Source organism: Salvia splendens, chromosome 9, assembly GCF_004379255.2.
Source record: "Salvia splendens isolate huo1 chromosome 9, SspV2, whole genome shotgun sequence".
Taxonomy (NCBI): Eukaryota; Viridiplantae; Streptophyta; class Magnoliopsida; order Lamiales; family Lamiaceae; genus Salvia; species Salvia splendens.
The window spans coordinates 7,543,513-7,565,053 of record NC_056040.1 but is presented as its reverse complement, the minus strand read 5'-3'; the positions used below and the strand labels follow the sequence as shown (position 1 = coordinate 7,565,053).

At 43.6% G+C, this 21,541-nt stretch overlaps 2 protein-coding genes and 1 non-coding gene across 5 annotated transcripts; 2 read left to right on the top strand and 1 right to left on the bottom strand.

Moving 5' to 3' along the window:
• Window positions 1-369: 369 nt before the first annotated feature.
• On the bottom strand, window positions 370-2,962 carry LOC121748789. Its single transcript, XM_042143310.1, has 2 exons — window positions 2,846-2,962; window positions 370-1,265 (listed from the first exon to the last, which is right to left on the bottom strand). The coding sequence occupies exons 1-2, from the start codon at window positions 2,901-2,903 to the stop codon at window positions 598-600; spliced, it is 726 nt and encodes a 241-aa protein (XP_041999244.1). The 5' UTR covers window positions 2,904-2,962; the 3' UTR covers window positions 370-597.
• Window positions 2,963-3,014: 52 nt separating this feature from the next.
• Window positions 3,015-3,086, top strand: TRNAP-AGG. Its single transcript has one exon. It is a non-coding gene; the product is annotated as a tRNA-Pro (tRNA).
• Window positions 3,087-18,266: 15,180 nt separating this feature from the next.
• LOC121748522 lies at window positions 18,267-20,873 on the top strand. Of its 3 annotated transcripts, none has more exons than XM_042142938.1 (4): window positions 18,267-18,428; window positions 19,415-19,520; window positions 19,650-19,940; window positions 20,049-20,873. In XM_042142938.1, exons 2-4 carry the CDS (start codon window positions 19,434-19,436, stop codon window positions 20,667-20,669), a joined length of 999 nt encoding a protein of 332 aa, XP_041998872.1. In that variant the 5' UTR covers window positions 18,267-18,428; window positions 19,415-19,433; the 3' UTR covers window positions 20,670-20,873. The 3 variants fall into 3 exon arrangements, with proteins under 3 accessions (XP_041998872.1, XP_041998870.1, XP_041998871.1); XM_042142936.1 differs by having other exon boundaries at window positions 19,369-19,520; XM_042142937.1 differs by having other exon boundaries at window positions 19,362-19,520.
• The last annotated feature ends 668 nt before the right edge of the window (window positions 20,874-21,541 follow it).

Below are 21,541 nucleotides of genomic sequence, written 5' to 3'. Positions count from 1 at the left end.
ATGAGATATCACAATTCAAGATAAGTCAATATTCGCTTATATACAGCTAAAGTAGAGTTTATATGGATGTGTTAGGCAAAGTGCTATCCAAAACTTCTTCTTCTTTTTCTTTTTCTTTTTCTTTTTATGGATATAAATTAAAAGGAGAATAATGCCTAAACTTTATATGTTATTAGATAGGCCAACAACTCAATAGGACAAGCCAAGTGGAGTTAACAACACTATTCTAACAACATTATGACAAGCTGCAAATATAAACTAATGCAGTCAACATACACATTTTTTGTACATATAGATTTAAAATAATAGACAATCAGCTACACCAAAATAAGAATCCAAAAGTTTAAGTGTGTTGAATATAACAAAAAATAAGATAAAGAAGCCACAATTTCATAAAATGTAGATATTCTCAAGAAAAGGGAAGTTAAACTCACTATTGTAGACAAAATGTGTTCAATATTATTCTGTAATTCAAGCATATGTGAACCTAATGGGTATACTTATTTCACAAAAAAAAGCTTACCCGGTAAACAACGTAAGTATATCACCATACCTACAGAAGCGAGGAAAACTTTGACCATGGAGCGTGGCAATGGACTATTGTTTCGGAGGGGTTAGTTTTGCCAACAACGCCTTGTTGTGGCAGTGCTCAGTGTCGACAAAATAGAAGTTGCCATTCGCCTTGAAAGACACGAAAGGCCTCTGGGTCTGTGGAGGTCTGATATCTTCAAACTTGATGGTTTTCGGGACAAATCTCGCCAACCAGGACATCATTTCGACCTCAAAGGTGTCAGAGCCAGGCTGCCATCTGAGTGTGTGAATGTAAGGACTCACGAACCAATGAAGGGCAGCAGTTGTGGAAGCACTTAAAATTACAACAGTAGAAGCCACTGCGTACTTAAGGATGACATTCATGTCCTGTGATGTCATGAAAGTGATCACAGGACCTAATGAAACAGAGAGGCAGCACGTGGAAAGCGAGAGAAGCTTCACTTTCTTGATAGTACCTGATATAGGACCGTTGTAAACAACCTCCCTCCCCTTTTCTTCATTTCCATCTTCTCTTCCTTTATGAGGTCCAATACTAATCTTACTTTCATCTTCTCTTCCTTTGCGAGGTCCAATACTAATCTTACTTTCATCTTCTGCTACTGCAGCTTGAGATGCCCAGCGTACATGGGCAGAAGTATAACGAGTGGTAGGACTAAAATCAAATTTGGCACCGGATGCACGAGACCAGGGCAGGACCTTAGCAACACGATCACCTGTTGTGATGAGAAAACAATTACTATAAAGGAAGCAACTTCTTCGATATCTGATAAGAAAAGGTCCTGAAAGGGGAATAAACAGATCCCACAACATAAATGCAAATTAACGAAAAACTCAACACCTCTTGGCTTGGTTGAATACAAGAAATCAAGATCTGAAGATTCTGAACATGAACCTTCAGATGAAACTGCAGAAAATGCCTAATTTATACATGAAAGTAACTTTACTTCTATCTTATTATTGGAGGAAACTAAGTCCCGTCAGTCAAACTTCATAAATTGATCAAAAGAAAGAACACAAGGAAAGTAAGCATTTCGATCTCCGGCCCAAAAAAAAGGAAAGTAAGCATAACAAAGTACAAACATATAAAAGTTCTACAAGAGGAGTATTATAAAGCATCAATGTGTTACAACCACATAAACATCACCCATTTGCAAGCACCAACAAAGACAAATATTCACAATATCAACCTATTCTTTATTGAATTTGGAACATTTTACCAAGTCTAATATGTACATTGTGTCATCCTCTACTAAGCTACCCTTCTATGAGACTGCTAGAAGGTGCTTGATATGATAGGATGGACATGGAAATGGAATGGTGATAAATTTCATTCTATTATTTTATTTCATTCCATAAGAATCACCATTCCCATTAGAGTAGGCATAGCCATTCCTATCTCCATTCCCTTCCCTCTTTATTCCATTCTATAACATCAAGCATTTCCTTGATTCCTACAATGGAGTATACCACTTCTTAAGAGCTCCGCCATGCAATTGCCACGGATTATAATAAGCCAAAATCTCTCCATCAATTTAAGTAACATGTAAGGTCAAGAAATATGGATTTTCTCACTAAGATAGTAAGATGCTCCAAATAAGCCTTTGTTTGTCTTATTTAAGAAATTCACCCTCAGACCTTAGTCTCTCACCCATGAAAACATGTTCTCGAGTCAAACATTTTAATCCTCTCAAGCCCTTACCAGCAGTTACTTCAGACCTTGGTGAGATATTTTTTCCCAAAACACATCCTGATATTTCATACATTCTTCAAGCCCACTAATAAATCACATTTTCCCATAACATATTACATCTCAAATACTCGAAATAACACCAAACAATTTTAAAAATGTCCCCGGGGCTTACAAACCACTACCCAAAACATTTCCCAGATCATTGTAGGAGACATCACTAGCTCTCAATCCTCAAATATGCTTACAACTCACAGAAAACAGATGTCATGTAGAGTATTTGATAAGTTAGGATCATCATATTCAAGTTCAGCGGATGCTATTTATTCTAATTTGAAGAGAATCGCAAATGAGTTGATTTAGCTAGACCAAAAGTCGGAATGCATTTTATAAGCTTTTGGACATTCGCATTATAATTCATCGATCTGACTTGGCTCATTTCAGCTCAAATCAAACTGGCTATGAATGAGAGCAGAAAAATCTTCGCCTGATTGAACACGAAGTATCTACAGACAAATATTAAAAATACAAAACGAAACACACAATCCAACACCGAAATTCAAAAAAAGATAAACCAAGCAACAGATTGAATGGTATCCAAGGAACCTGAACGGAAGGCTCTGGATTGAGATCGAACGAGATGAAGCATAGCTGCCCTCGCCATTGCAATTCTAATTTAGGGCGAAAAATGATAAACACCCCTTCAAAAATAACAAAGGATTTACCACTACAGATACGTTTATAAATAAATAAGTAAAATGTAGAAAAACAAAATGGGCATTTGGTCTAGTGGTATGATTCTCGCTTAGGGTGCGAGAGGTCCCGAGTTCAATTCTCGGAATGCCCCTTTTCTTTTATTTTTTTTCTCACTCTCTCACTTTATGTATTCCTTGAAAGTATACATTCTGTGGTTTTTTTTTAAAGTTATTAATAGTAATTTATCTCTGTCTCACTTATTATTTGAAAAAAGTACTATACTATATTTTGTGTTTTTTAAGTTAATAAAAGTTCAGTGATTGCAATTTCAACGCCTATTGAATCCTGTGAACAAGTATTACAAGGCATGGTGCTTGGGATATGGTTCATCTAGAAAACAAACCTAAATACATATTTCCTCGTTATTGCCTCTTTATTAGGGTGGAGTATATTTTTCTAACACTATTTTTCCACTCATTGACATGACATGCCATGTGGATTTCTTATTATTCTTCTAGAAGTCTTTTGACGACTCTAACTAATCAATAATCACATACGTGTCACCATGTTGACCTCGCTTGCCAACACTATTAACAAATGGGGGTGTAGAAATTAAAATATAATTATTTTTCATTTAGCAAAGAAAAATATCACTCCATTGTCTAATGATGGGGTACGAACTAAACCCTAATGGCAAGCCCAATAACAGTGACGGCCCATCAGCCCAGAGCCCAAGAAAGAGTATCTGTTCGGCACCAAAGAGTTCGGCACGACCAAAGAGTTCGGACTCAGCCTACAGCTCGGTAAAAGCCGACCAGTCAAGCTCTCCTCTCAGATCGGCAAGAGCTGATCGGTAAAGTCCAGCAGTTCGGTCTCAGCATTCGACCGAACTAGGAGTTAGTGGACTCATGAAAGGCCTCCACGACCTCCGCTATACCCACGATCTATTTAGTGGTACGAAGCAGTTATTGAGCAGTTATTGCTCACCCACGATCTTGTTAGTGGGGCTGCAAACCACGATCTTAGTTCAATGTATAAATAGAACTTAGATCAGATAGAAAAAGGTTAAGCTCTCTAGAGATAAAATACCATATAGCAAGTCTGTGTTGTAAGCTGTAATCCCAGATCAAGCAATACAATCTTGCCCTCCCTTCTTCCCGTGGACGTAGATTTACTTCAGTAAATCGAACCACGTAAATTCTTTGTGTCGTAATCTTCATTCTCTACCAGCATTTACTAACATCAGAAATTCGCGGATCCATCACTGGCGCCATCTGTGGGAAACGAAGAACAAAATTTGTGATAAAGCGAATTTTTTGATCCATTTTTTCCACCCAAAAAATGCATACCAGATCGCAGAGTACCCGTATTCCTGCCCGTGAGAACCAGGAGGGAGCCAATCCATCCCATAGGTCTGGAAAACAGCCTAGGGATAAATCCACCACCAGTTCTCATGGCGAAGGAACAAGCCGCTCCAAAAATCGTCCCACTGAGTCTTCCCAGCAGCCCGATTTGAATGAGGCTGTCAAGCAGTTTTTGGCGGCGAAGCAGGAGGAATTCTTAACCTTCCTGCAAAAAAGCCAAAAGCAGCCGGAGACGAAAACGGCGGATTCTCCTTCTCCCTCCGCACAAGAAAGTCACTACCGCAGTAGTGTCGCATCTCCCAGGAGAAAGAATCCCCGTCCCCAACATGTTCCAGTTCCTCCTCGGTACCGGAATCACAGGAGAACTCAATCTCCTCCATACCGACGAGATATCGGATTCGCCGTGTACGGAGCACTGAAGACTCCGTTCTCGGACGACATCACCCGAACTCCCCTACCACAGAACTACCGAACTCCGTCGATGACTTACGACGGGCTCGTGGACCCTCACGATTTCTTGGGGCGCTATCAATATAACATGGCGAACCAGGGTCTCAACGAGGTCCACATGTGCAAGCTGTTTCCCGAGCTGCTCATCGGGAACGCGAGAAGGTGGTTCGATAGCCTCCCCCAGGGCAGCATCAGATCTTACCGAGATCTAATGGATGCCTTCCACAGGAGGTTCTTTCAGAAAGCGGAAGCCCGAATCACTTCGGCTCAGCTGCTTTCCATTCGTCAAGGTCGCGACGAAAAAATCAGCGACTTTATGACAAGATTCCACAAGGAATGCCTGCAAGTAGACGATCTCAACGATCTGCTTGTCATCTCGGCATTCCAAAATGGAATCCTGCCCGGAGCTCTCTACAGGAAGCTCGTTGAGTGCGGTCCGCAGACAGCTCAGGAAATGTGGGACATTGCGGACCAGTACTCCCGGGCCGATGAGGCAGACCGTCGCAAACGGTCGTTAGACAGCTCATCGACCCGAGGAGACAGAAGGAAGCCCGATCATAGCGATCAGGGGCATCCTCGCCGGACTCCATTTGAAAGAATTCAAAGGGCTCCGGTGCAAGACAGATTGGGACCTCGTCTCAATCCCGAGAAGTCGCCCGCTCAGTTCGTACCGCTGAACAAGCCGAGAGCGGAAATTTTCGAACTGCACTCTGACCTATTCGAAAAGCCAAAGCGGATGACGAAATCAGCCGCGCGCCGACCACAGGATAGCTACTGCTCCTACCATCAAGACCACGGTCACGATACTGAGGAGTGCAGAAACTTGGCTGCAGGTATCGATGTTCTTGTGAAGGCAGGGACATTGAAAAAATACCGAAGCAAGCAGCCAAAGAAGAATAAAAAGCAGAGTGGTGCGAACTGCGCTCCTCAGGATCCGAAAAGGCAGCCGGATCCCGAAGACGATGACGAGCCGCAATATGATGGAGTAATCCAGACTATTGACGCGCTCCCTGCCGGGAAGACCAAGTCGTCCCTAAAGTCAGAACGCAGAGGCTCCAATCGAGAGGAGCCAACGCATAAAAGGCTGAAGCAGGACGAAGTGATTACGTTCTCGGCTGCTGATCCCGTCCCGGCCATCTCTCCTCACCAAGACGCCATTGTCATCCAAGCCGGAGTGGCAAACAAACTGATCCACAGGGTGTTTGTGGATACAGGAGCGTCGGTTAGCATTCTTTTTAAAGAGTGCTTCGACAAACTAGAAGTGGACCCAGCTCGGCTCAGTCCGGCTCCGCTTCCCCTGAAGAGCTTCACCCAGGAGGACACCCGCCCTGAAGGTATTATCAGCCTTCCGATCACGGTGGGGAAAGCGCCTACTAGCTCCAGTACGATGATTGAGTTTTTCGTGGTGAAAGCTCGGTCCCCGTACAACGTCATCCTGGGAAGAGACTGGCTCAACACAGTTCGGGCCGTTTGCTCCACCTATCACCTCACCATCAAGATCCCTACTAAAGGAGGGATAGCGGTCATCCGAGGTGACCAAAAGAGAGCAAAGGAATGTCTGCAAATTGCGCTTAGAAGTGCCGAGCAGTCAGATCGGCACCACCAAGCATAGCAATCACAGCAGCCGGAGTCAGAGGCGATGACCGAAGTCATACCGGAGCCGAACTCGATGACAGTTCAGCTGTACGAAGACGATCCATCCAGAACGGTTAAGATCGGCTTCGCGGGAACGCCCCTACTTCGGGAAAAAACCATCCAGCTCCTCAAGGAGTATAAAGACGTCTTTGCATGGTCTCCGTTGGACATGACCGGAGTGCCCCCCGAGGTAATCACTCATCGGTTAAATATTGATCCTTCAGTCCGGCCGATAAAACAGAAGCAAAGACTCTTTGCGGCAGAACGAAGTCAAGTCATCCATGACGAAGTCCGTCAATTATTGAAGGCGGATGTGTTATTCGAAGTGAAGTATCCTTCGTGGGTGGCCAATCCTGTCATGATCAAGAAAAAGGAAGGAGGATGGCGGATGTGCATAGATTTCACCGATCTAAATAAGCACTGTCCCAAAGATTGCTATCCCCTTCCGAACATAGATAAAAAAGTAGAAGCTTTGATAGGCTTTGAAATTTTTTGTTTTCTTGATCTGTACAAAGGATACCATCAAGTTTTAATGGATGAGATTGACGCTTCAAAAACGGCCTTCATTACTGATTTCGGCATTTTCGCTTATAAAAAGATGCCATTCGGTTTAAAGAATGCCGGAGCCACTTATCAAAGGATGGTAGACAAGCTTTTTCGGCACCTGATTGGAAAGGAGGTCGAAGTGTATGTTGACGATATAGTCGTCAAAAGCAAAAGCACTTCGGAGTACGAGCACAACCTCAAGTCCACTCTCAACGTGCTCAAGAAAGCCAACCTCAAACTTAATCCCCAAAAGTGTACCTTTTTGGTAGATTCGGGAAAGTTTCTGGGTTGTTGGGTTTCAAAGGACGGACTCAAGGCAAACCCCTCAAAAGTTCAAGTTGTTCAAAACATGGCGATGCCGAAGTCCATACATGACGTGCAAAGGCTAACCGGATGTCTAGCCGCACTGAATCGATTCCTTTCTCAAGCAGCCGAAAAGCAACTGCCGTTCTTCACGGTGTTGAAAAAGGCACCAAAGTTCGAGTGGGGAGCCGAGCAGAAAAAGGCCTTTGACGAGCTCAAAAGTTATCTAGCCGAGCTTCCTATTCTCTCTGCTCCAACCGAAGCCGAAGTAATATTCTTATACTTAGCGGCATCGGATCAAACCATCAGCGCGGTGCTTGTACGAGAAGAAGGCCTAAAGCAGCTTCCCATCTATTTTACAAGCCGAGCATTAAGAGGTCCAGAAACCAGGTATCAACCACTGGAAAAGATTGCTCTGGCATTAGTAAATGCAGCAAGGAGACTGCGGCCATACTTCTATGCTCACAAGGTATGCGTCTTAACTGATCTGCCACTTCGGCAAGTGTTGACCAAACCAGAAGCATCAGGCAGAATCGCCAAGTGGGCTATAGAGTTGGGAGAGCACACAATTGAATATCTACCTCGGAAAGCCATCAAGGGACAAGCCTTGGCAGATTTTCTTGCGGAAGCAAAGTTCGATCAAGCAATTCCTGTTATTGCCGAACAGAAGAATTCTGCCAATGCCGAACTAGCACAGCCCTTGGAATCCGAAGTAGAGCCGCCGGACTGCTGGAGCGGATTCGTAGATGGAGCTTCAAACAAGATGGGAAGTGGAGCTGGTATTCTACTTGTCGCTCCCGACGGACACGAGGTAACCTACTCACTTCGGTTCCTATTCCCCACTACTAATAATGAAGCCGAGTACGAAGCCCTCCTGGCCGGACTCCAGTTAGCGCAAAGTCTGCTCGTCAAATCTCTCAAAGTCCATTGTGATTCACAAGTCATAGTAAATCACATGTTGGGTACAAGTGAAGCTCGTGACGAGAGAATGAAGAAGTATTTGGACAAAGCGCGAAGCATCAGCCGAAGTTTCTCCTATTTTCGGATAATCCGCATTCCTAGAGCGGAAAATAGCCGAGCAGATACCTTAAGTAAGTTGGCCTCAGATCCGAGCTCAAAGGCGGAAGAATTAATGCATCGAAGCATTGATGAAGCCGAGGTACATTCAGTATCCAGCTCGCCGAACTGGATGACGCCGATCTTGCAGTATCTGGATCAAGGACAATTGCCCGAGGATAAGAGAGAGGCTCGGAAGATCACGTGCCGAGCACTTCGGTACGAACTTCATGAAGGAGTCCTCTTTAGAAAGTCTTACCTCCAGCCGTTATTGCGGTGCGTAGGACCAGAAGAGACGGACTACATCCTCAGAGAAGTTCATGAAGGGTCGTGCGGTAGCCACATCGGAGCCAGAGCTTTAGCTAAAAAAGTTCTGAGATGGGGATATTATTGGCCAACCATGGTACAAGAGGCAGTGCAGCTCGTCAAGAAGTGTACGAAGTGCCAAATTCATGCAAATGTCCCAAGGATGCCGCAGACCGATCTATACACTATGCAAAGCCCTTGGCCTTTCATGCAATGGGGCATAGACATAGTGGGACCACTTCCTCAAGCTCCTCGGCAAATGAAATTCCTTATCGTTGCCGTGGACTACTTCACGAAGTGGGTGGAGGCGGAACCATTAGCTACGATAACGAGCTCAAAGGCATTGGACTTCGTCTGGAAGAACATAGTGTGCCGATTTGGCATACCCCACATCCTCATCTCGGATAATGGGACTCAGTTCACCGACAAGACGTTCAAGAATTGGTGCCAAGAGCTGAACATTCAACAGCGGTTCACTTCGGTCTCCCATCCCCAAGCAAACGGACAAACGGAAGTAACGAACCGGATTCTGGTGAAAGGGTTAAAAGCTCGGTTAGAACAAGCCAAAGGACAATGGGTAGAAAATCTCCCTCAAGTCCTATGGTCCTACCGAACTACACCCAAAACCTCCAACGGTGAAACTCCGTATAGTCTGGTGTATGGCACTGAAGCCGTAATTCCGGTGGAGATCGGCGTACCCAGTCCCCGAACTCTAAATTTCTCCGCAGAAATGAATGACGACGGACTGAGAGCAGAACTAGATCTCGCCGAAGAAAGAAGAGAATTGGCGTGCATAAAAGCAGCCAAGTATAAGGAGCAAGTAGCCCGGTATTATAACCAAAGGGTGAAAAAGCTTCAATTTCAAGTGGGAGATCTCGTCTTGAGAAACAACGAAGTAAGCCGAGCAGAAAAGCTGGGCAAACTCGAACCCACATGGGAGGGTCCATATCGGGTGTCAGAAGTCCTCGGCAAAGGGTCTTATAAATTGACTCACATGTCAGGAGAACAAGTACCCCGAACATGGCACGTCTCCAACCTCAAGAAGTTCCACTTGTAAGAGACAAAGGTCCGGTCAGTCCGTCTCGTGTCTAGTTCGGTCGTAGGGGTATATGTTTTTATTTGTTTGTTTTTTACTTGTACCTTTTACTTGTCGTTTTATAAAAAGTTTAAAGTTTTTTTCTTTCATCTTTTTCATTTTTTCTCTATGTGTTTTGTCTCTATGTGCTTGTCGTCTCTTACAAATGGTACCAAGGTATATCGTTCTTTAAAGACTGATCCCCTTTTTAGATCGATTATTAAAGACTATTGTGAGTCCAAGCTTCTAAGGAGGATATAAGACCACAATTCAGCTTAACAAGCAGTCCGTCTGAAACGAACTGCAATAAGCCAACGATTGTGAGTCCAAGCTTCCAAGGAGGATACAAGACCGCAATTCAGCTTAACAAGCACTTCGTCTGAAACGAACTGCAATAAGCCAACGATTGTGAGTCCAAGCTTCTCAGGAAGATACAAGACCACAATTCGGCTTAAGAAATAAGCACTTCGTCTGAAACGAACTGCAATAAGGGAAAGTCCGATCCACGCGATAAACCTCGCCGAATTAGGACGACCAAGTTCGGTCAAAGAAGTTTACCTCATAAGACCGGGGACGACCATGTCTAGTCAAAGAGGTTTACTGCATAAGACCACTTCGGTTAACTGGGAAAGTCCGATCCACGCGATAAAACTCGCCGAATTAGGACAAGGGAAAGTTCGATCCCGGCGACAAAAATCGCCAAATTAGAACACAAACCAAGTCCGGTCAAAGATGTTTATTTCATCAGACCAAAGACGAGTCCGGTCAAAGATGTTTATTTCATCAGACCAAAGACGAGTCCGGTCAAAGATGTTTATTTCATCAGACCAAAGACGAGTCCGGTCAAAGATGTTTATTTCATCAGACCAAAGACGAGTCCGGTCAAAGTTACGAAAAGCTATACGAAGACAAGTGTAGAGAATTTTTCATTCACAAGGAAAATTTTTTACACTAGGAGGGCTTCAAGGCCATTTTACAAGGAAGAAACTAGACTAAGAGAAGGGAGACGAAATCATACTCCGCCAGCTTCGTCTCCGGATCCTCGGTCTGGTTCAGCTTCTTTCTCCTGAGCTACCTCAGCCTCGGCCTCGCATCCTGCCGGCCTCGCCTCCGCCTCCTGATCGGCTTCCTTCTCCGGATGCCCGGCCCGCTCGACTTCGGCCTCCAGCTCCAGCGACTCGGCCTCACCCTCTCCGTTGTAAGTCGAAGCGGGTGAAACGGGTCCCACGGAGGCAAAGATAGCCTCCAGGTTCTCGTCCCGATCAGCTCGACAACTCCGGACTCGGTCTGCAGAAAGCAGGACCGAGGATGAAGCGAGCTCCTCAAGGAGCGGCAGATTCTGAAGCCGAGCTGCTATCTCACGGCTGTACAGAGGCAGCACGACGTCGGCCCCCTGCTCGCCCTTATCGGTAATTAGCCTTACCAGACTACCGACAAAGGCCGAGAACTGGCTGCTCAAAAAGAGTCTCCGTGTAAACACGGAGAGCCTCCCCCTGGGCAGCCACGGCGGCAGCCTCCTTCTGAGCCTCCCGGTGCTTCGTCTGCTCTTGCAGGATGATGAGCTGGTTTTTGGCTGACCGGGCTTCATCCTGAGCCGAGATCCTAGCAGCTCGGGCCCTCTCAAATTTGGCCTCAGCCTGTTCGGCCAGACTACGAGCAAGATGCAACTTCTTCTGCATCTCCTCGTAGTCGTGGGATGCTTTGGAGAGCTCCACGGAGACGAGCTTGGCTCTCTGAAGATGAACAAGGAAAAAACTCAACAGAATGGCCATCAAAAAATGTGGAAAAGAAGCCAAGTCAGAAAGCTTACCTCCACAAAATTTGTCGGCCATTGAAAAGGCTCAGGGACGCGTTCCGGGATGTCTGCAACCACCTCGGAGATGACCAGGTCTTTCCCCGGCACTCTTGGGGACTCATGAAATTTCCCCTTCCCTTTAGCCGAACACGACTCCGGCACTTTCGGATCCGAAGAAGAGGTTTTTTGCCTCTTCGGATTCTCCTCGGCTTCAGATGCCGAGCGAGGGGCTCTCTGCCTCTCCGGCTCCACAAGCTCGGAGGACTTTCGGATAGCCTTATTCAGCATGTACACTGCCAAACAGCAAGAAAGCAAAGTCAGATTTTGTTCGTTAAAGCAGTAGAGCATAAAGATAAAGAGAAATCCTCACCCTCGGCCTCTTCGTCCGAAGACGAGATGTCGAACACGACGTCGCCCTTGACGAGCTCAGACTCCGTGTATTGTTTCCTAACTATGGGAATCTTGTTGAGCTCGCCATCGAGCTCGTCCAACGGTTCAGGCCGAGGATGACGGATAACAGACTTCGGCCCTCTCCAAGGAAAACTAGGAGCCGCGGTCCTATCATAATAGAAGAAGCGGTTTTGCCACTTCGGCCACTTCGTTTTACAAAAGGCCCTAAAGGGCTGTACAGGGATCAAGTAAAACCAAGACCCCTTCCTCTTAAATTGAAAGAATTTAAGGATCGCCTTCAAAGACAAATCCCTTCCTAACCTACGGAGTTCGGCAGCGAAGGCCGACAAGTGCCTCCAAGAGTTCGGAGTCACCTGGCCTAAAGGAAGCTGAAAAAAATCTAGTAAATCTATAAAGGCAGAAGGGAGGGGGAAACGAAGCCCGCATTCTAAGCAGGCCTCGTACACGGTGGCGTAACCCTCCGGCGGGGAGTCAGCCCTATGATCACCGTCAGGTACCACCACCTTCCCCCCAGGAAAAAAGTATTTTTCGGGTAGGGATATCACAGTATCCTTACTCAAAATACTATGGAAATACTCTACGGTCTTCTCCCCGGACTCTTTCCGGCCAGAAGACCCCTTACCGCCTCTCCTACTGCTACCCGACTCCGAAGAAGAAGAAGAAGACATTTTTCTTACTTTTTGAAGGTGAAGAAAGTCTGAAGAAGCTCTTGAAAGCGGAAGAAAATTTCTCGAGAAAGAGAGAGTATAGAAGACGCAACAGCAAAGGTGTTCAAATGAGGAAGAAAGAGCATATTTATCAGATTCGGGAAAGATTTCGAGATCGTTGCGCTGTTTCGAATCCCACCTTTTCAGGATTCAACGGCCGGATTTTACTGTCGCATTTAATGCAGGCACGCGCAAGGCACGTCCCCTGACGTCAGCCTCCCCCTTACCATTATCCAGAATGCCGAAGTGACTCACCTCGCCGAAGTGATTCACTTCGCTTTTCGGGGGGGTAGTGATGGGGTACGAACTAAACCCTAATGGCAAGCCCAATAACAGTGACGGCCCATCAGCCCAGAGCCCAAGAAAGAGTATCTGTTCGGCACCAAAGAGTTCGGCACGACCAAAGAGTTCGGACTCAGCCTACAGCTCGGTAAAAGCCGACCAGTCAAGCTCTCCTCTCAGATCGGCAAGAGCTGATCGGTAAAGTCCAGCAGTTCGGTCTCAGCATTCGACCGAACTAGGAGTTAGTGGACTCATGAAAGGCCTCCACGACCTCCGCTATACCCACGATCTATTTAGTGGTACGAAGCAGTTATTGAGCAGTTATTGCTCACCCACGATCTTGTTAGTGGGGCTGCAAACCACGATCTTAGTTCAATGTATAAATAGAACTTAGATCAGATAGAAAAAGGTTAAGCTCTCTAGAGATAAAATACCATATAGCAAGTCTGTGTTGTAAGCTGTAATCCCAGATCAAGCAATACAATCTTGCCCTCCCTTCTTCCCGTGGACGTAGATTTACTTCAGTAAATCGAACCACGTAAATTCTTTGTGTCGTAATCTTCATTCTCTACCAGCATTTACTAACATCAGAAATTCGCGGATCCATCATCTAATAATCTAATACCATACAATGTCTCATTTTAACGAAAATGGATGTAAACGATAAAATATACACACTATCATTTTACTTTTATTATTTTTAATAAATTGATTATAAATTTCACTAACTTATTCACTCATATCTCATAATAAGACATAAACGTATATATATATATATATATATATATATATATATATATATATATATATATATATCCAATTTTTTATTACTCCATCCTTCCTACTGAAGTTGATCCATTTTTCTTTTTAGTTTGTCACAATCAAGATGATTTATTACTAAAAATGAAAACATATTTATTTCTACTTTATTCCATATTTCCTACTTTACTCTATTCACTCCACACACAAAATAAAGTTGTACTTCATCCGTCCACCATTAAACGCCCAATTTTTTCATTTTCGCCTGTCCACTATTAAATGTCCCAACTCTATTTGGTAAGTGGATCCTACATTCCACTAACTCATTTCACTCATATTTTATTATAACCAATATATAAAAGTAATACTTACATTCCACTAATTTTTCTACCCATTTTCCTATATAAAGTCAAATAATTTTTTAAAACCCGCGCCGATCAAATATGAGACATTTAATCATGAATAGAGGGAGTATAAAATCTCGTGTCGCCCAAAGAAGGGGTCATCTTCCTTGGGACGAAGAGAGTAATAATTAAAATGATTAAACCCTTATATTTATCTAATTACTACTCCACTTTTATTAAAATTTATAGGCATAGCGCACTTTTATGAAAAGAAGGAAATACAATATTTTCAATACAAAGTTTTCACTCGTTGAAATATGCAAATCCAATACTCATACTACTACTAAAAGTTGTACGTGCGTCACAAGTCAACAAAATATACTACTCCTACTACTACTTGTACTAATTAAGTAATTAGAGATATTTTAGCATAGGAGGACCAATTCCACACAAACATTTTGAAATAGTAGCAACAAAGAAACTTACCACCCCACCCTACCCTACCCTACCCTACCCTACCCCCAAAAACTCAGTATATATTCATGCAAATGCAATGTTACCACAACACTCAAACCAATCATTTCACCTTGGCAAGCTTCTCACATACACAGATATCTCCATGGAAGAAGAAAACTACGCCTCTCTCTCTCTTCAACAAGAAAAAGAAGAAGAAGAGCCTCACAGGCTCTCTTTCAGCAATCTCCCCACCCCACTAAACAATCCCTCCACCACCTCTCCCTGCCCCAACCTCCTCTTCGAATTCTCCTCCTCCGACCCCACGCCTGCGCCACCTCATTCCTACCACAACGACATCGTTTTCTGCGGCAAGATCATCCACGAAGATGGCGACGACGAGGAAGACGAGCTCAACGAGTACCAGAAGCGCGACTACTTCGCCACCGTCAAATCCAAATCCCTCCGCAACAAGTCCTCCTCCCCTGACTCCGACCAGCGCCGCCTCTCCGCGACGGCTCGATTCTCCGGCGAGCTGATCATGCGGCCGAAGAGCCCCGACGTGGAGTACCACGTGCAGAGGGTGAACATAAGCTCGCTGACGTCGATGTCGGCGAAGTCGAGGAGGAGGATGTTCATGTTCGGGCCGGTGAAATTCAAGCCGGAGATGGAGCTGAGCGCGATCAAGCAGAGGCAGGGGAAGCAGGCGGCGGCGGGGGAGAGCGGGAGGAAGGGGCAGTGGGAGATGTTTAAGTCAAGTTTTAGGGGGAGATCGCACTTCACCAGCGTGTTGGCGAGGTCGTTGGGATGCGGCGTCGGCGGTTGGTCGCGCCAGGATAACGGAAGTCATCGTTTGGTTGGTACGGATTGAATACGGAGTTATTTTTGACATTTTGTGTGTGAACTCCAGAAAATGTTTCAATTATTTTTTATTTTTTATTGTATAGAAATTCTAATTTGGATGGCTTGTTTTGTATAGTTATATTTATTTATTACTACTACTTATGTAACCATTTTGTTTATACTATATGATCCAATTAAAACAAAAATACACTGTAGTACTCCATATTTATCATCAGTCACATATATATGTGATATGTCCCATAAGTGATAAGACTTTGTATGTCCAATTCATATTGTAATATTATTATGTTAATATGCTTTGTCAAAGGACTTGAGTTTAACAAAACATAGTATTACTATAATTTTTATCCCAATTACTATTAAAATTTAAAACCACATGGGTTTTAACTTGATTTTACTCAAATGGGTTTTAATTTTATTAGCGTGGAGAAGTATTTTAGTAAGTACTGTGTTATTTATACGTATCTTGTTTGTTGCCCACTTTTATAGCATTTTTATGATTTACTTTTTCATCTCTACGTCAGATTAAACAACGAATAACACTTATTTAATTTAATCTAGAAAGTTGCAGCTAAATTATGTATTTCCATAGAACTAACCAAATAGAATTGAGACAATACACAATAAACATTTTGGTAGATGGACTACATGATAAATTCATGAGTTTTAAGAATTTAAATTTCTCAGCCTTTGGTCACATTTGTTATTTAAATTAAGAGCATCCACAACCGTGCTCTTGCCAGCGGCACGGTTGTGGGCCCGGCCCCACTTTTTCTGCCTGTTCTCTGGCAAGAGCACAACACCCACATCTGTGTTCTTCCACAAAGACGAGCACAATTAATTTAAAATTCAATTAAACAAAAACATTTTCATAATACTAAAATTCATTAAGAAAACCTAAATAATATTACAAATGACAAATAAAATAAAAATGACATAATTAAAATCCTAAAAATTAAAAATTACATAATTAAAATACTAAAAATTTAAAAAACCACTACTCGTTGCCGAATTTCGTCCACATGTGTTTGATTAGGTCTTCTTGTAGCTGAATGTGGGTTCTGGTATCGCGCATTGTGTGCCTTGTCTCGATCCTCTGGCCAACCGTTGTATGCTCACCTCGGCGTGGGGGAGACCTCGCTGTTGAGCTTCCGGCTTCATCCTCGTCGTAGAAGCTAGTCGCCCTCGGCCCTTCGTCGGCTATAATCATGTTGTGTAAGATAATACAGGTGAACATGACGTCGGCGATATTATTCATGTACCACAGCCGAGCCGAGGCCTTCACAATGTTGAATCGGGCTTGAAACACCCCGAAGGCTCTTTCGACGTCTTTCCGCGCGGACTCTTGACGCTGCGCAAAAAGAACCCGTCTCGGGTCGTGCGGGTTGCTGAGCGTCTTCACGAAAGTCGACCACCTTGGGTAGATACCATCGGCGAGATAGTAACTCATGTGGTGTGTAGTTCCGTTGACGGTGAAGTCGATCGCCGGTGCTACACCATTCATCACATCATTGAAGAGGGGTGACGAATAGAGCACGTTCAAGTCGTTGTTGGCTCCGGCAACGCCGAAATATGCATGCCAAATCCATAGGCGGTGGTCGGCGACCGCCTCAAGGATAAGTGTTGGGCCGCCGCCTTTGTGACCGCTTAAGTGTTGCCCCCTCCAAGCAGTCGGGCAATTCTTCCACCTCCAATGCATGCAGTCAAAGCTGCCAAGCATTCCGGGAAAGCCATGGACTGATTCGTGAAGACGAAGCAACCGTTGGCAATCATCGGTGGTGGGTACCCGAAGGAATTCATCCCCGAAGGCTGAACGAACGCCATCGCAAAAATTCTTTAGACAAAGGATTCCAGTGGACTCACCGATATGCAAATACTCGTCGAAGATGTCGGTCGTATGCCCAGTAGCGAGTTGTCGGATGGCACACGTACACTTCTGCAACGGCGTGATACTTTGCCGGCAGGCTGCATCTGGACCTGTTTGGAAGAATTCAACACGTGCGGACAATGTGTTGACAATTCGCATAAACAAGCACTTTGACATGCGAAAACGGCGCCTGAAGTAATCTGCCGGAAACCGCGGCTGGTCGGCAAAGTAGTCAACAACGAGCCTTTTGTGGGCTCCCTCCCGGTCCCGATGGATGTAGCGGCGAGTTGATCTAGTTCGTTGAGGAGGAGGAGCGGGGGTATTCGCCGCGACATATGCTTCGTAAGCGGCACGATGTTGTTTGTAGTATTCTTGTTCTTCGCGCTCCGCTTCCGCCATGAGATGGGTGAAATCCATTTGAGGTTTTGAGTGATGGATGAATGTGTTGATAGTTTGTATGAGAATTATGAATGAGAGATGAATGAGAGATGATTTGATGTGATAAATGGATGATGAATGTGTGTATTTATAGATGATTTTGGGGGAAAAAAATAAAAAAAAATCAGAAAAATTCAGAAAAATGGGCAAAAAAACAGCAATATTTTTGGGATTTGGAAAATAATTTTTTTTATTTTTATCATTATTTATAATTAATTAACGAATTTTAAATAAAAAAAATATTCAAAGGGCCGTTGCCCAATCGCGTACCGCCACGTCACCTGCTCGCTGGCACGGCGCGAGCGCAGCGGCGAGACACGTCCGTGCCAGCGGCGCGGACGGACGCGGGTTACGGCGCCACCATTGCAGAGGCTCTAAAAGCATTTGATCAATACTTACAAATTTCCCACAAAATATATCAAATCGACTATTATCCATATTACACACCATATTTGACAACACCCCAGGTAGTGGGCGACCAAAAACATTAATGAATTAGCTACCCAATATTGACTTAATAATTTCAAATTCAATCAAAATAATTTATACGAATTTATATCAATATTAAATGTTTTTGGAGAAAATAAAATATAGTCATTCGCCTCCCACGCGCCCTCTCAATTGGCGTGTGGAGTAGTTAAGCCCCATACGACGTCGTTTCACTCTCATTCTGACAAAAATTCCAACTTTTGTACGACTTCGCCATTTTTCTCCTCTCTTCCGTCCTCACCTACTCCGAATTCCCCAATCCCCCTCTTTTCTCTCTCTCAAGATCCAATTTTGCTCGAGGGATTCTGATTGTGTAGCGTCCATCCGTTATCTCCTTGGTATTCCGAAGGTAATGATCTCCTATTTCGTTTTTATGCCTCCCTTTGCAATTACACTTCGATTTTATCGAGTTCTGAATCGATGGTGGCAGTTTCGTTGTTTTGGCGGTAGTTTAGAATCGAATCTCTGATAGATGATTTTCTGAAACTCTTGAATGGGTATAATGCGTACTTTTCTAGTCAACGAGCATGCAAGTTCTATCTTATCTTTATGGGTTTTCTCTTATTTGACCTTTTATTTATATTTGTTTGCCACAATTCTAAGTTTTTTTTTGGGGTGATTTTATCAGTATTTTGTTTCTGTTTTGGTAGATTGGTTAGGTTTGTAGAAAATTAGAAGAAAAGCATAATTGGCTAGGTTGAGCTTTTGGGTTGAGCTTTTGGGTTGATAATAATAAGGTCTGATTTAACTGAAGTGTGTTAGAGTCTAGTTCAATTGAAGGGTGTTAGGCTTAACAATTGATGAGGAAAAATGGCCTAATTATTAATGGGCTCATATTTTGCTGAAATTTGAAGTTTAGAAGCAGTTATTTATGTTATTTGGGTTTACAAGCTCTAGGTGCAGTAGAGGATTTATGAACTGCATCGAACGCTACTCATGTTCTGCCTGAATTTCGTTTGTTATCCTGGAAATATTCATTTTGGGTGACATATTCATCTGTAATCATTTTGGTTGAGTAATGAGGTGTTCAGTTTTCTCTGAGTTTTGGATACATCCTAGATACCTACTTGATTATTGATTGATATCGAATGGAGAATTGTTTTATGATCGGAAATTTTATTTTCTAAAGATGCTCTGAGGATAGGTGTTTAAATAGATTGCAATAGAAATCTTTACTTTGGAGCCATAAATTGTTTTTTTTAAAGCTATCTGCTATGCTTTCGACAGTTTCCGTAGCAATCAATATCTTGTTTCAACATTTATTTTGTTATGCTTGTTTCAAGTTGCAGGTTATTACATTTCTAGAATGGATTTTTTCTTTGGAAACTCAAACAGGGAATCATCAAATTTTGACATGGACATTTTCAAGTGTCCATTTCTGAGGAACATCAATGAACCAACTAACTTCTCCTTTACATCATCAATGGCTTTCCCTATTCCTGTAAGTCGTATACATCTCTTACAATTTCCATATTCGCCCATATCATGATCTAAGCATCATCTTGCTCTCCATTATTTTATGCTCCAAAGCTAATAGGTTCCCTTGTCTCCTATGTCTTGCTCATATTAGGCACGGGATGGGAAGGGTCCCATATTTGAGGATGGTCCAAATTTTGACATGGCATTCAGGCTCTTCCATGGGCAAAATGGTGTTGTTCCGCTTTCCGGAAGGTCATTTGTTCCGACCCAGAAGTCTCAGCCCGAACAGTCACCAGCTCAATTTAACCCCTTGGCAGCTAAAGCTGCCACCATCAGCCTCTCTGGTTTTGGTGCAGGGGGACCTTTTGGTTTTGATGCTTTCTTTGAAAAGTGGGGGAAAGACAACAAGAAACCAAAACCTTCAAAAAAGGAGTCTTCTAAGGTAAAATTATCTTCTTAAGCTACCGGCTATGCATAGTCGACTGATTACAATATTAATACTAATAATCTTGATGAAGCAATGGTTAAAGATGTTTATGTTTGAATACAGGGAGGGAAATCAGACCATGAAGCAATGAGCGACGATTGGTTGCAAAAAGGGAACTGCCCCATTGCAAAGTCCTATCGAGCCGTGAGTGGTGTGCTTCCACTTGTAGCAAAGGCCCTTCAGCCCCCTCCCGGCATGAAGTATAGGTGCCCTCCTGCAATTGTGGCTGCCAGGAGCGCTCTAGCAAAAACCGCTTTTGCCAAAAACCTGAGGCCACAGCCCCTGCCTGCAAAAGTGCTCGCTATCGGCCTTCTGGGAATGGCGGCTAATGTACCTCTAGGAATATGGAGGGAACACACTGAAAAATTCTCGCCATCATGGTTCGTTGCTGTCCATGCTGCTGTACCATTCATAGGCATGCTCAGGAAATCTGTGCTGATGCCAAAGGCAGCCATGGCATTCACCATAGCAGCATCTATTCTAGGTCAGGTGATTGGATCTAGGGCTGAGAGGTACCGGCTCAAGACAGCTGCTGATGCTAGGGTATCGAAATTTACTGAAACTTCAATCATCGGGCCAAACCAGGCGACGGCTACTGGGATCAAATGCCGGGAAAATGCTGATTGGAGTTCAAATTCTTTTCAAGTTCCTGTTGCCTCATCCTCACCTGAGGTTTTCTGCTGATCTTGTGGTATTTTATTCTTGTTTGTCGCTGTTGTGTTGCAGGTCTAGTCATCTGCAACTGTGAGCTTCTATTCTTGTTGTTTTTATTTACCACCAAAGACATCCATAAAAAAAAATTGGTGAAATAAATGTGAGAATAAGAGTCCTTTGTAGTAATATCATAACTGAGGAAGTATTTTATGTAAAATTGTGTGTTGTTTAAAAGATTATTGCACCCTCTTCTTTGCCTGTTCAATCATAAAATAATTCTGAAAATGTAAAGATTGTATAATAAAGGAAGTTAAATAGCAAGACCACTTCCTTGATTGATTAGTTCTTTATGAGGTGTAGAAAAAGGTTAGTGTTGAATCAATCTGGAATTAATCATAAACAAGAAATGCACCAATCATATAGTACTAATCATATAAACCAAATTGCTTTGAATAGGTCGCAGTTTGCTGTCGAACTGTATCACTAAATTGTAAGGGGACACATGCAAGTTGAAACTCATCTAACCACCCAAATAAGTCAAAGTAATTAAAAACAAAGAAATGCCCAAATGAGAAATTGATGTAGTCCCAACTGTGAAAGCAAATTGTTGACAAAGTCGACCACTTCATCGCCATGAACTAGAGGTGGTTACGGTTCGGGAACCGGCGGTTACAGTTCGGAACCCGCTTCCGGTTATGGAAATTGCCGAACCGGAACCGAACCTCGATGGTGTTTCGTGATTTCGGTTCCGGTTCCAAAACCACCGGTTTCGATTCCGAATCGGCGATTTTTTATGGTTTTTCACTGTTCCGGTTGGATCCGCCCAGAACGGCGGTTCTGGCACGGTTTCAGTTCGAAAAGTTTTGAACCTGAACCGAACCATGGTTCTAAAATCGACGGTT